The 13,068-nt window shown below is 44.3% G+C and overlaps 1 protein-coding gene across 1 annotated transcript in view; it reads left to right on the forward strand.

Annotated features, from left to right (window-relative positions):
* Window positions 1–4,462: 4,462 nt before the first annotated feature.
* Window positions 4,463–13,068, forward strand: part of KRT23 (keratin 23) — a 30,805-nt gene continuing 22,199 nt past the window's right edge. The window contains exons 1-2 of the mRNA XM_053259748.1: window positions 4,463–4,592; window positions 11,606–12,009. Coding sequence (XP_053115723.1) covers window positions 11,614–12,009 — 396 coding nt within the window. The 5' untranslated portion in view covers window positions 4,463–4,592; window positions 11,606–11,613. The remainder of the gene's footprint in view (window positions 4,593–11,605; window positions 12,010–13,068) is intronic.

Here is a 13,068-nt window from a genome sequence, read left to right on the forward strand (position 1 = left end):
CATGTAGTGGCTTCTTTTTCCATTTTTCTGCTCGGTTCTTGACTTGTTCTTTCTTGTAGGCCTGCTTTGTTTCATTGGTGTTGAATAGTTTCTTGTTATTGACCATCTGAAGTGCATCTTCTTCACTGTCCTTTATATATTCTTCAAGGCCTCTTTTCTCCTCCTTTACTGTTTGATGGACTTGCAGCATTCCTCTTCCATCGGAGCTGCGAGGGATGTATAGCCTATCTACATCACTGCGGGGGTGCAGAGCATGACTGATGGTCATTATTTTCCTGGTCTTACGATCTAGCGTCTCTAGCTCTGCCTGGGTCCAGTCTATTATTCCTGCAGTGTATCTGATAATAGGTATAGCCCAGGTGTTCATGGCTTGTATGGTGTTGTTGTTGTTATTTACATTTTATATCCTGCTCTTCCTCCAAGGAGCCCAGAGCGGTGTACTACAAACTTAAGTTTGTAGTTCAGAAACAGCTGCGGGGGGGGGGGCTAAGTTGAGCAGGCCTGCTGTCTAGGCCAACTCTCAACAGGCCTCAGTACACTCCCTTCTGCTCCCTTCCCCAACCAGCCAGAGCAAGGGAATGGGAGAGGTTTTGGTTTTGGTGCTGGGTTAGCAGAGGTGGCCAGTCCACTGTCTTTGTTAATATTCCACTTGAGAAAATTGCTTCAGTTTGCCTAAAGGGCAGGACACTCCTGTCTCATTAAGGTAACTTTGTAACTCAGTCCATGTAAAGTACCACCTGTCGCATCACCTCCAAGAAGGCTCTGCATCACAAAGTGTTGCATGGCTTGCCCATTTCTTGACTCACACCTTTTGATGCTGTGCAAGCTCATGCACACACACTATCATAAGAAAATGTGGTTGCAGCAGCTACGAATTTGGGAATGAGTCTTGGTGCACCTGCAATTCCAGTATCGCTACTTGATCTTGTCACACTTCCTATGCATAAAGCTGCCTATTCTGAAGAACACATATTAATCATTTACTGCACATAGCAATGACTAAAGGTGAATGCACTCTGTAAAATAATAGAGAGGTGCAGCCTGGGTCAAGTTAACCAAAGCTCAGCTTAACATTCTGAGTATGGGAAGAGTTCTTTGGAGCACTTCCTACATAAATGCTTACGTACAGGGCTGTGTGTTTTGCACACATTCATGCAAGTTGGCATTTTGTATCTTAAGAATTGAAACCTTCACTTTATTTAACCAAGGTTCTTTCTAGCCCTAATGGTGGCCCCTGGTGGCGCAGTGGTAAAACTGCCGCCCTGTAACCAGAAGGTTACAAGTTTGATCCTGACCAGGGGCTCAAGGTTGACTCAGCCTTCCATCCTTCCGAGGTCGGTAAAATGAGTACCCAGAATGTTGGGGGCAATATGCTAAATCATTGTAAACCGCTTAGAGAGCTCCAGCTATAGAGCGGTATATAAATGTAAGTGCTATTGCTATTGCTATAATGGTTAATAACTTGAAAAGATGCAAATAACACCTAGCCTGCAGATTGTTTCTAGAAGTTAGACAAGGGTTAGTTAGTTATTCGATTTCTATACCACCCTTCCAAAAATGGCTCAGGGCGGTTTACACAGAGAAATAATAAATAAAAATAAGATAGAACCCTGTCCCCAAAGGGCTCACAATCTAAAAGGGTTAAGCAGGACTTCCAGTGATAATCCCTTCCTGTGGCTATTATTCCATGGCTTCTGATCATCATATTCTCTCCTTCTTCTATCCATGTCCCAAATGTCAAGGGAATCCAGATCCTTCCAAAACTTGAATGTTTGAAGCACAATTGATTTTAAAGTAATTCACATGACCAGCCCTACCCAGGCTTGCAGAGTCCTACCCAGGTAGGGCTGGTCATGTCGAGTGCTGGGATTGGTGGGGGTAGCCCGTGAGCATGCCCTTCTACACCACTCCCTGGTCGTGAGGAGTGGCTGGCAGCAGGGGAAGTGCCTGGCAGCGTGCAAGAGTGTCCGGCAGCAGGGAAATCCCCCAAAGCACTGAGCTCCTTGCACAGTGCATTGTGGGATGTGGGAAGCAGCAGCTTGCTTTCCCCCTGCCCCCTCACCACTCCCTGAGTGTTCACGCACTGGTCACTGGACACGTGGTGCTGGGAAGCCTGGGAGCAGTGGCGGTTGTGTGGGGCAAGGCAGGAAGGCTCATGCCTTTCCCCCTGCCCTCTCCAAGCCAGGTAAGTTTGGCCATGTGGATTACTTTTTTGTGTATTGGGAGAGAGACAGGGATGTAGTCCCCTCCCACCCCTAGATTCATGGCAGGAGGAATATGAAACCATGGGTATATATTTGTATGTATATTCTTTGTCCCACACCCCATCCCTGGAAAATTCCTGCAGGTGCCCATGGGAGTGGCCATAGCTCTGTGGTAGAATACCTACTTTGCATGCTGAAAGTCTGAAAGCAGGGCTGGAGAAGACCCTTATCTGAAACCCTGGAGAAATGTTGCCACTCTCTGTAGACAACACTGAGCTAGATGCACCAGGGTTCTGCCTTCATATTTTGTGAAAGCAATTTTTTGCAAATACACTTAACTGATCTATTCTCTGTTGATAAAGTATTTTGTGCTTTTCTTGTGTCTACCTTGCACAACTTCACTTGTAGTATCCATCCTGTTAGATCAGGCAAAATGAATGTTGTATCCTTTCAAATATAAGACAGAACTGCACCAAATAAGGTTACTAGTACACCAGAACCTTAGCGGTCCAACTAGAAATGTGATCAATTGCCAGAATTCAAGGATCCAAAGTCAGAAAAATGACTGTGTTAGGTTTACGGCAGGAGAAATATGAAACCACCCTTATGCTAAGGTACTGCATGATGGTGGTAGTTTATTTGAAATGCTCACACCTGTGTCATGAAAGCTGTGCATTATAAGTGCTTCCACACAGAACTCTCCCATTTTGCAGGGTCCATTTGGTGAGTCTGCTGTGGAGCTTTGGGCAAGCTACTGAGATTGCCAGCCAGCCCAGAGTAGAGCTTGAGCCTCTGTCTGTCTGTTGAGTAATTGTCTTGCCACCTCACACTAGTCCACTCTTTGAAAGAGAAGCACCTGTGGAGACAATGTCACTCAAGGCCATTAAGCTGAAGAGGCACAGGACTCTAAATTCTTCAAAATCCTTGAATGGACATAGGAATATAGTAAGTTGCCTTGTCAGACCATTGGTCCATCTAGCTCAGCATTGCCTACATTGACTGGGAACAGCTTTCCAAGGTTTCAGGCAGAAGTCTTTCCCTGTCCTGCCTGTAAATGCCAGGGGTTGAACCTGGGACCTTCCGCATTGCAAAGCAAATGTTCTGCCACTGATCTACATTCCCATCCCCTAAGAGATGAGAAAAGCCACCTAATGGGCAGGGAAATGGCTTGACTAGCAAGCCAGAGGTTGCCGGTTCGAATCCCCGTATATTTCCCAGACTATGGGAAACACCTATATCGGGCAGCAGTGATATAGGAAGGAGCTGAAAGGCATCATCTCATACCATGAAGGAGATGGCAATGGTGAACCGCTCCTGTATTTTACCAAGAAAACCACATGGCTCTGTGGTTGCCAGGAGTTGACACCGACTTGACGGCACACTTTAAGAGATGAGAAAGGTCTCTTTGCACATGTTCTAAAGCATGAAGTATCTGGGAGGAGAGCTGGTCTTGTGGTAGCAAGCATGAATCATCCCCTTTCCTAAGCAGGGGCTGCCCTGGTTTGCATTTGAATGGAAGGCTACACATGAGCACTGTAAGATATTCCTCTTAGGGGATGGGGCAGCACTGGGGAAAACATCTACATGCTTGCATGCAGAAGGTCCCAGATTCCCTCCCTGGCATCTCCAAGATAGGGCCAAGAAAGACTGCAACCTTGGCAAAGCCACTTCCAGTCTGTGTAGACAATACTGAGCTAGAAGGACCATGGTCTGATTTGGTATAAGGTAGCTTCCTATGTTCCTTAATATTTGTTCAACGAAAGATGACAACCTACAAGACACATAATGAGAGCAGTGAACACTCTCTTTCAATAACTGTCAGCTTCTGTCCACATTCACTCTGCCAGAATAGATGTTAAGGCAATTGCTCAGCTTTGCTCCACCCAAGAATGGATTTGTGTTACATGTCCCCTGTATAAATCTTAGTTTTATCATCAGAGAGATCCTACTGCTGCAAGCAGAAGGCATACAATTGTTAAAGAAGATGGGGGCTGCCTGTTCAGGGAGAACATGATTAAAAGCTGAGATCCATTGACACAGATAGGAAGGTGAGGTTGATAAAACAGCAGATTTGGCAGCTTTAATGATAACAAAACACAGTTGGCAACCTTTAATGATAACAAAACACTGTTGCAGGTACAGGACATGTTGGAATTTGTTTGAACAAGGCTTTGCCAAGCTTTGCCATTCTCTCTGCTGCTTTATAATTAGAAATCACATTGGGATTTTCTTCCTAACCATTCTTAGCAACACGGCCATGGAGATAACACCTTGAGTGAGAAAAGGGCTGGCAAGTGAATGAAAGTGCTTGAAACACAGGAAGAAAGCATCGCAAAGCAACATCCAGGAATTGAGGCTTAGATGTTTCGTTGGACTAGAAAAATATCTGTAAGTGCTATAGCTGTTGTGTATCCGCACTGGCTGACTCCATATAAAATCATTTGTTGGTGTGCTTCCTTGCGCATGTTCAGTATCATTTAAAAAAAAAATAGAGATGGGCAAATTCCCCTCAACACAGTTGGGAATCAAGTCAGTAGTATATACAAGATTTCTTAGCTCATTTTTTTCTTAACGTCCTCTCTCGAGGTTGCAATGTTGGCTACATCTTAGCACATTGCCTTTTCCATTTAATTCCCACTTAAAGTGCCCCAGTCCTGTTCACAGGTCAGGCAGACCCATACAATAACCTCCAAAGGATTTACATATATATAAGCAGGGGTGTAGCAAGGTTGGAGTGGGCCCAGAGACAAGATTTTAAAATGGCCCCCCCCTCACTGAAGCTCAGCTCATGAAGTAAAGAAATCTTAAATGAGGCTGAATAGTGGTAACAAAAAGCATAGTAAAATTTATATTATAAATTTATATATATATACCTATGTGCCACAATAGATCATCATCCTAAATTACTTTTTAAAAGGTTTTGTAAACTATGGACGATGCAAGTCATGTAAAGGTACTAGAGAAAGACATGCTGTTCTGGTCGCTCCAAGTCTTAACACTCACATCAATTTTGAATACAACTGAAGCCCGGGCGGGTGCATGGCTGGGGGAGTCAGTCATGTGACTTGCCTCTGGGGGGGCCCCACAGGCAGTGGGCCCCCAGACAACTGTCTCCCCTTGCCCTATTATAGTTACACCCCTGTATATAAGTAGATAGATAGATAGATAGATAGATAGATAGATAGATAGATAGATGATAGATAGATAGATAGATATCTTTTGGAAGCTCCCAGGCCTTGAGAACGAAGAAGCTGGGCCATCTTGGGGCTGGTCTGCCCAAACATGGGAAAGCAAAGGAGCTTCAGTCCAGACAGGCAATCTTGACACAGTCTCTGTAAACCCTCCCCCTAGCCCCTAATTTCTTATATTTCTATCTCAAAAGTATGCTGATGCCAAAAGCTTTCCTCCCCAAAGCCTCAGTGTAAAGTGCAAATTAGACACTTCTGTTATTGAAAACTCTAGTAAAAACATCTAATCTGAATGTAACACTGAGATCTGAGGGCGGAAAGTATGGAGGGGAAATCAGCAGTTGTGTGTAAAGATATGCTTTATGCCACTTTTGTTGCTTGCCTCAGTGAGAATTAATAGTTATGTGATCAACAGTTTTTGGCATCAGCAAGTTCAGAAAAAAATAGTACACTTGTTCACATTTCGTTTCCTTGTAGGTTTCCTAGCACTGAGGAGGGCATTCAAAAACGCAAATGCAGTTGTGTGATGGATGGCCATTGGGAATAATAGCCATCCATCGTGCAGCCACATTTATGCAATTCTTGCACAATACCTTGCACAATAGCACTCTTGCATGACTATGCAAATATTCCATTAAAAGGCAGGTGAAACGTCACATATTATGTCAGCCAATGGCTCTGAACCAGTCTTGAGGGAGCATCAATCCATTTTGGCATTTGGGGCTCCTCAAGTCTGCTTGTTCCCTCAGCCTTTCTCTCAGTACCCCCTCCCCTGCATGCCACACTCATGGGGAGAGAGCAAGGGGGTGGAACTGATACCACTGTGTCTTCAATCAACCTGGCTCTCAGTTCCCTCACATGATGGAGCCACAGAGGGAAGGCAAGAGACAACACATGGGGGCAGGGGGATTAAAAGCAAAATCTCCACTCATACACTTGTACACATTCTCTCCAAGTTTGTCCAGAAAACTGATAGGACTACACTTTTAGTCTGAGTTTTTCCTTATACAAGTAAATATTACTATTTTTATTTCCCTTTATGGTTTCACGTTTTTCATTCTAGCATCCTTTCTCTGTTGGGGTCTGAACATATTAATTTGTGTTTGTTTTAATTTCTACTGATCTGAACATACTATACTATACTATACTATACTCAGAGTAACTCATATTAATTAGGGATGTGCAAAAAATTTCGGGCACAGAACGATCTGTGCCCGAAACGAACAATTTCGGGTGATTCGGGGCCGAACCGAATCACCCCCGATGTCCCCCGAATTTTTTCGGGCACGAGCCGAATCACCCGAATTTCGGGCACAAAAAATTCGGGTGATTCGGTTCATGGTTGATTTTTGGCGATTTTTTAAAGTTTTAGTGACTTTGGGGCAGTTCGGGGGCATAGCATGGGATCTGGGCAAAAGGAGTGGGGTGGGGTGGTAGTGCCTAATGGGTGCAGGCTACCACCCCAATTTCAGGGGGATTGGGCAAAGGGCTGATTTTTGGTAAATTTCTGAAATTTTCATGTCTTTGTGGCAGATTGGGGCATTTGGGGGCAGAAAGTGGGGCCTGGGGCAGAATAGTGGGGTGGGGTGGTAGTGCCTAATGGGTGCAGGCTACCACCCCAATTTCAGGGGGTTTGGACAAAGGGGTGATTTTTTGAGAATTTTTGAAGTTTTGGTGACTTTGGGGCAGTTTGGGGGCAGAAAGTGGATCTGCCCCAAAAGAGTGGGGTGGGGTGGTAGTGCCTAATGGGTGGAGGCTACCACACCAATTTCAGGGGGATTGGGCAGAGGGCTGATTTTTTGAGAATTTTTGAAGTTTGGTTGTCTTTGGGGCAGATTGGGGGCAGAAAGTGGATCTGCCCCAAAGGAGTGGGGTGGGCTGGTAGATAGTGTCTAATGGGTGGAGGCTACCACCCATCCCCAATTTAAGAGTGATTGGGCAGGGGGTGAATTTTGGTGAATTTATTTTTATGAGGTTTGTCTTCATAAGGTGAAGTGTGCTAAATTGATTACTTCCTCATATTATTCATAGTAAAGGAAAGTGTGAAAAAGTGAAAGTGGGGTCATGAGAGTTGTTTAATTGAAAAAAATCTCATTTGCTATGATAGAATGAGAATTCACACCTCAGAACTTTCTGCCCCCAATCTGCCCCAAAGACACCCAAACTTCAAAAATTCTCAAAAAATCAGCCCTCTGCCCAATCCCCCTGAAATTGGGGTGGTAGCCTCCAACCATTAGGCACTACCACCGCACCCCACTCTTTTGGGGCAGATCCACTTTCTGCCCCCAAACTGCCCCAAAGTCACTAAAACTTCAAAAATTCTCAAAAAATCACCCCTTTGTCCAAACCCCCTGAAATTGGGGTGGTAGCCTGAACCCATTAGGCACTACCACCCCACCCCACTATTATGCCCCAGGCCCCACTTTCTGCCCCAATATGCCCCAATCTGCCCCAAAGACATGAAAATTTCAGAAATTTACCAAAAATCAGCCCTTTGCCCAATCCCCCTGAAATTGGGGTGGTAGCCTGCACCCATTAGGCACTACCACCCCACCCCACTCCTTTTGCCCAAATCCCATGCTATGCCCCCGAACTGCCCCAAAGTCACTAAAACTTTAAAAATTCACAAAAAATCAGGACTTTGCCCAATCCCCCTGAAATTGGGGTGGTAGACTCTACCCATTGGGCACTACCACCCCACCCCCAAAATTTGCCCGTGGGCCCCTTTTTACCCCCCGAATCGATTCAGATTTGGATTCGGATTAAATCTGAATCCGAACCGAATCAAGGGTGATTCGGGTGACCCAGATTCGGGCACAAAACAGAACGGGGGTGATTCGGCTCAGGTCCGAGCCGAATCACCTGAAAACCCGAATTGCACACCCCTAATATTAATCTGAGTTTGTGATACTCCATGTAGGGTGGCTTTCAGGCAGGCTTGTCTGTTTCCACATCCTGTCAAAACACACCCAAATTCTTCTGCTTTTCCCAGCATGATGGGAGTTTTTTTTAATTGGGCAGGAATCTTAGTTTTGCTCTATCAAGAGTAGTTCATTAATTTGCTTTCCACTAATCTACCACCCACCCCACCCCATCTATTCAAATTTTCCCAGCATATTGGGAGCTTATGTGTGCTTTACTGGTTGCCTTGGAGCTTTTTATTTGCAAAACAAACACTCCCCCCACCCCACCCCCAGCATAGTATTGATTGTGTTATATGTTTGGAGGCTACTGTTTTGTTTGTTCTAGTGGGCAAAGATGGAAAACCATGCAGTTATGGAGAGGCAAATTGGAGCTGGCTGATACAGGATATCTGTATGAAACGTGGCAGGCATGATGAAAGCCAGCGCAGTGTAGTGGTTAGCGTGCTGGACTAGTACCGGGGAGACCCGAGTTCAAATCCCCATTCAGCCATGGTACTTGCTGGGTGACTCTGGGCCAGTCACTTCTCTCTCAGCCTAACCTACTTCACAAGATTGTTGAGAGGAGAAACTTAAGCATGTAGTACACTGCTCTGGGCTCCTTGGAGGAAGAGCGGGATATAAAATGTAAATGTAAATGATTCCTTGGAGGGGTCCTCAAATGCCTGCAAATTCCATGTATATTGACTGGAAAACCATGGGCGGGAGAAATTGAATATTTCCATCATTTAAACCAAAGGAATCAACAAAATATGGACCAATGAAAATAGTCAATAAGAGTACAAAATTGGTGATCTTTTTGATGTCAATAGCATTAATACCCCCAACTCCATAAATATATACAGAAAACGGAGGTGTGTGAGAAGGGGTGCATCTGCAAGAGGGGAAGAGAGCAGTTCGGGCACGGCAGAACAGGGAGAGAGAAGGGCAGAGGAAGGCAAGCAACTGAGGGAGAGACGCCTTTTTCCTTTCTTCTCACTGAGAATGCACCTAAGGCTTACTCCATACCACAGCCCAGCCACTCAAAGCCTCATGGCTACAAGTTGTCAGATCCAGCGCCATAAGGTCCTGTAGGTAATTGACATGGTTCTGCTCATGAATCAAGGCCTTCCTTTCACCCCAGGCTTCTATGACATTTTGGTTCCAATGAGATCCATTGCCAGTCATGGGCCCACCAGGTCCATCCAACAGTTGCCCCACTGAAAAGAAAGCATTGCTACTGCTCCCCACTCCACTCATCTGCTTGCCTTCTTTTACTGGAGCACAGCAACTACCTCCTATAGGCAGGCTTAGCATCAGCAATTGGCTCCAGTTGTCAAGGGCCCCCCTGCCAGTACACAGGCCAGAATCCATGTCTGACCATATCAAGCACTGAAACTAAGCCTGTCCCTTGAAGATGGAGTGGATTACAACCATGCACTAATGTGTGAGGGAGCAACATGTTGTGTCTGGGACACCAACAGATCTCTTGATGGGTGGGATAGAAATGTATTAAATATATATTCATGAACTCAGGGGAGGAGCTGGAACTACTTCTTGCCCTTGGTTGCTTCAGCCATTCAAAAGCAAGCTTGTTTCCGTTTGCAGAGTCTCCTCTCCACCCTGAGTTCTGGTGCTTGTTTGCTTTTCTCAGTTTCTCAGAATGCTGAAATGATGGACCCTGCATCTAGCACATTGTGAGCCCTTTCACATGATCAAATGGGGATGGGCTGGAGGGGAGGCAGGAACCTACCTGCATCCTATCACATGGTCAGAACCTCCGTTGGGCTCCGCTGCTCACACTCCCACACTAACACTGCAAAGGCATTCCTCAGGGCTGCATTTGAGAGCTGGGAGTCCTCCAGTCTCCCACAATGTGCACCATGTGGGCAGCAAAGCAGCATGCCTCTCCCTGGCCCCACTTCCCACTGAATTTGCTTGTTAATATGGCCGCCGGCTGCCAGGAGCTTCAGAGGTTGGCACGATCAACCACATAATCAAAAGCTGAGGTAGTTTCTATCCCACCTCAGTTTAAGCCTTGGTACAACAGCTAGGCTACCCAGTTAGGCAGACAGCTGAGTAGGATTGGTTCCTGTGGCTCCAGAAAAGCCTCTATACCCAGTATAACTTTCTCCTACCCACAAAAGGCTGGTTGTGAGAATGACCTCTGTATTTCTTTACAAAGCACCATTGTGTACATGGTCCTTTAAAAACAATGGAAGAGAGGGCAGACCTTTTCCCAGAGAGGCGCATAATCTAAATATAACAGAAAGATACAGAGGAAGGGGAGAGAAATGAAGATGGGGGTAAATAGAGGAAGAACATACAGTTATTTCAGTTACATGTCCTTAGAATATGGGAACTAAGAATACTGTAGAATATAGGAACTAAGGGGTTATGTCAAAGTCTACATAGTCTAAAGTCTACAAAGTTTAAAAAATGTTATATAACATGGGCAGAAGTAAAATTAGAGAAATAGCAGCTGACATGGAACTTTTATTCCATGTTATTGTTATCCTGTTAGCTACTGGGTTTTATTTTTGTGATTATTTTGCTTTCTATTTTAAGTTGTTGCTACAGAGACTTGAGTGCCATTTTGGTAGAAAGGCAGTATAAAAACTTCAAAAGTAAATAAAATAGAACTCATGAGATAATCTAAAGACATTTTTTCTTGTGTTCTAAAAAACTTTATATAATAGCTTGATAATATGCATAGTGCTTTTCAGGAGTAGCGAGTTGTTAAAATGCTAAAAAACACATGAAAAAATGCAGGGGTTTAGAAGCAAACAAAAAAAAGATTTGCCCATTACAGCAAGAAGCAGGAAGCCTAACCCATTTTCTGGCCTTCAGTATTGTGTGTAATTCAAGCAGCTTTTCTTGCACTGCAAACAGCAAAACATAACACATGGACCCATGTGATTGAAAGAAACCTGAAGCAGACACTGGGCTGCTTCAGCTCTGTTCTACCCCTCCCTTTGGTGGCCACACCTCATGGCTATAATGCAAAAAAAAAAAAAAAAAAAAAGATAGAAAAAGGAAAAAAAAAATGAGAGAGAAGAGAGCACTTGGTATGTTGTTATTTTTCCATATAATGACAACCGTATTTGCATGCTAAGGAGGTTTTTAGGATAGACCAAGAGGAAACGCATATTTTCTGATGACACAATCTTGTTGGCACAGTTGTTTAACATAAGGGAACTCCCACAGGGAAAGGCTTAAAAGTGCTTAAGGAAGGTTGAGACACTTCAGATCCGGTGCCAGCAAGTCAAAAGAGAGAGAGAGAGAGACAGTGTTTATGTTCTGTTCCTAACAGAGGTCGGGATGAGCTCCAGCCAAGGCCTCTACCACTTTTCTTCTGGATCTCTCAGAGGTGCTACAGGATGTGGTTTCTCCCATCTCGGAGGATCCTACAGAGCATCCAGCTTGCAGCACATCCCTATGGCCTGTGGAAGACCCATCTGGCTAACCTCTGATGCAGGGGTAGGTTGGGAAGGCTTTAGCGGGAGCCAGGGGAACCTCTTCATGGGAAGGAATGAGAAGCAGACCATGCAGGAACTGAACGACCGCCTGGCCGTCTATCTGGACAAGGTGCGTTCTCTGGAGGAGGCCAACACTCAGCTGGAGGGCTGTATCCGAGAGTGGCACAAGAAGAGGTCTCGTGGCAACCAGCATGACTTCAAGGAATATGAGCAAAACATTTTAGACATGCATGAGCGGGTAAGTGAGAGATGCGTACTATTTTACATTCCTTTTTGAGGGGAAATTCAGGTGCTCATTCAGCCTAGCTGGCTGCAGTGTAAGTATCTGAAATACTACTCCAAGTAACCCCTTGGTTACTGTTACTGTTGCTGTAGGCATGCATAAGAACTGTCCTGAAAAGGGGTGTGTGGGGTGTGGATTCAGAGGGTAGGAAAGGATGAAGAGTGGGAAAGACCTGAATGCTCTGAATACTAATTCTTCAAGCTAAGACTTTTAACTACAATTCTGGACATTAATATTTTCCTAATTCAAAGTTGTTGCAACATTTCAGTTACAGATGATGCAGGATTTAGGGATTTGGAGCCACAAAATACTGGATTTGGCAAGTTAATGATTAACATTATTCCTTGGCAATTTTATTAGTAAGATGTAAGATTTAGTTTTGTACATATATTTCTAAAATTGAAGTTCGAATTACTTGCCACATTTCAAATCTGCATTAAACATCATTTGAGAGCTAAACAGGGAGAAGAATATTGTAGGTTGCTCTTGCTTCTTGCATACATAATTATTGGATATCTTGTCTCCAGCAAAGCGCCTCACTCAGAATATATCTATAAATTAGTCGTGTGAGTATTCTGATAAAATATTTCCATGTGCACACATTCAGGGAACTTTAAAGGCTAGGCAACATCCAGACTAAGTTAGTAATGACTAAGTCCCACTGAAATTAAGGGGAGTCATGACTAACTTATTTTAATGATTTCAGTGATGCTTAATCAGGACTAGTTCGTCTGGATGTTGCCCACCAAAATAAATGCAAAACGTTACAGTTAAAGTGGCCTTGAATAGCAAGCAGCTGAAGTGGAGAACCCATTCTAGTTTGTTAGTGCTGGCAAGCTGTGATAGCAAGCACTGCTGTGCAAAATCAATTCATTAAATAAATATCATCAGAAAATAAATTTTTAATGAAGGGTTTTGTTTTGCTTTGCTTTGCTTTTGGCAGCCCTTAGCTCATTTTGTCACCTAGCCTAGTTTTTAAAAACAGCAGATGGAGGTATATCTTTGTCTGGACTG

The sequence above is a fragment of the Hemicordylus capensis genome, chromosome 6 (genome assembly GCF_027244095.1).
Source record: "Hemicordylus capensis ecotype Gifberg chromosome 6, rHemCap1.1.pri, whole genome shotgun sequence".
In the NCBI taxonomy this organism is placed as follows: domain Eukaryota; kingdom Metazoa; phylum Chordata; class Lepidosauria; order Squamata; family Cordylidae; genus Hemicordylus; species Hemicordylus capensis.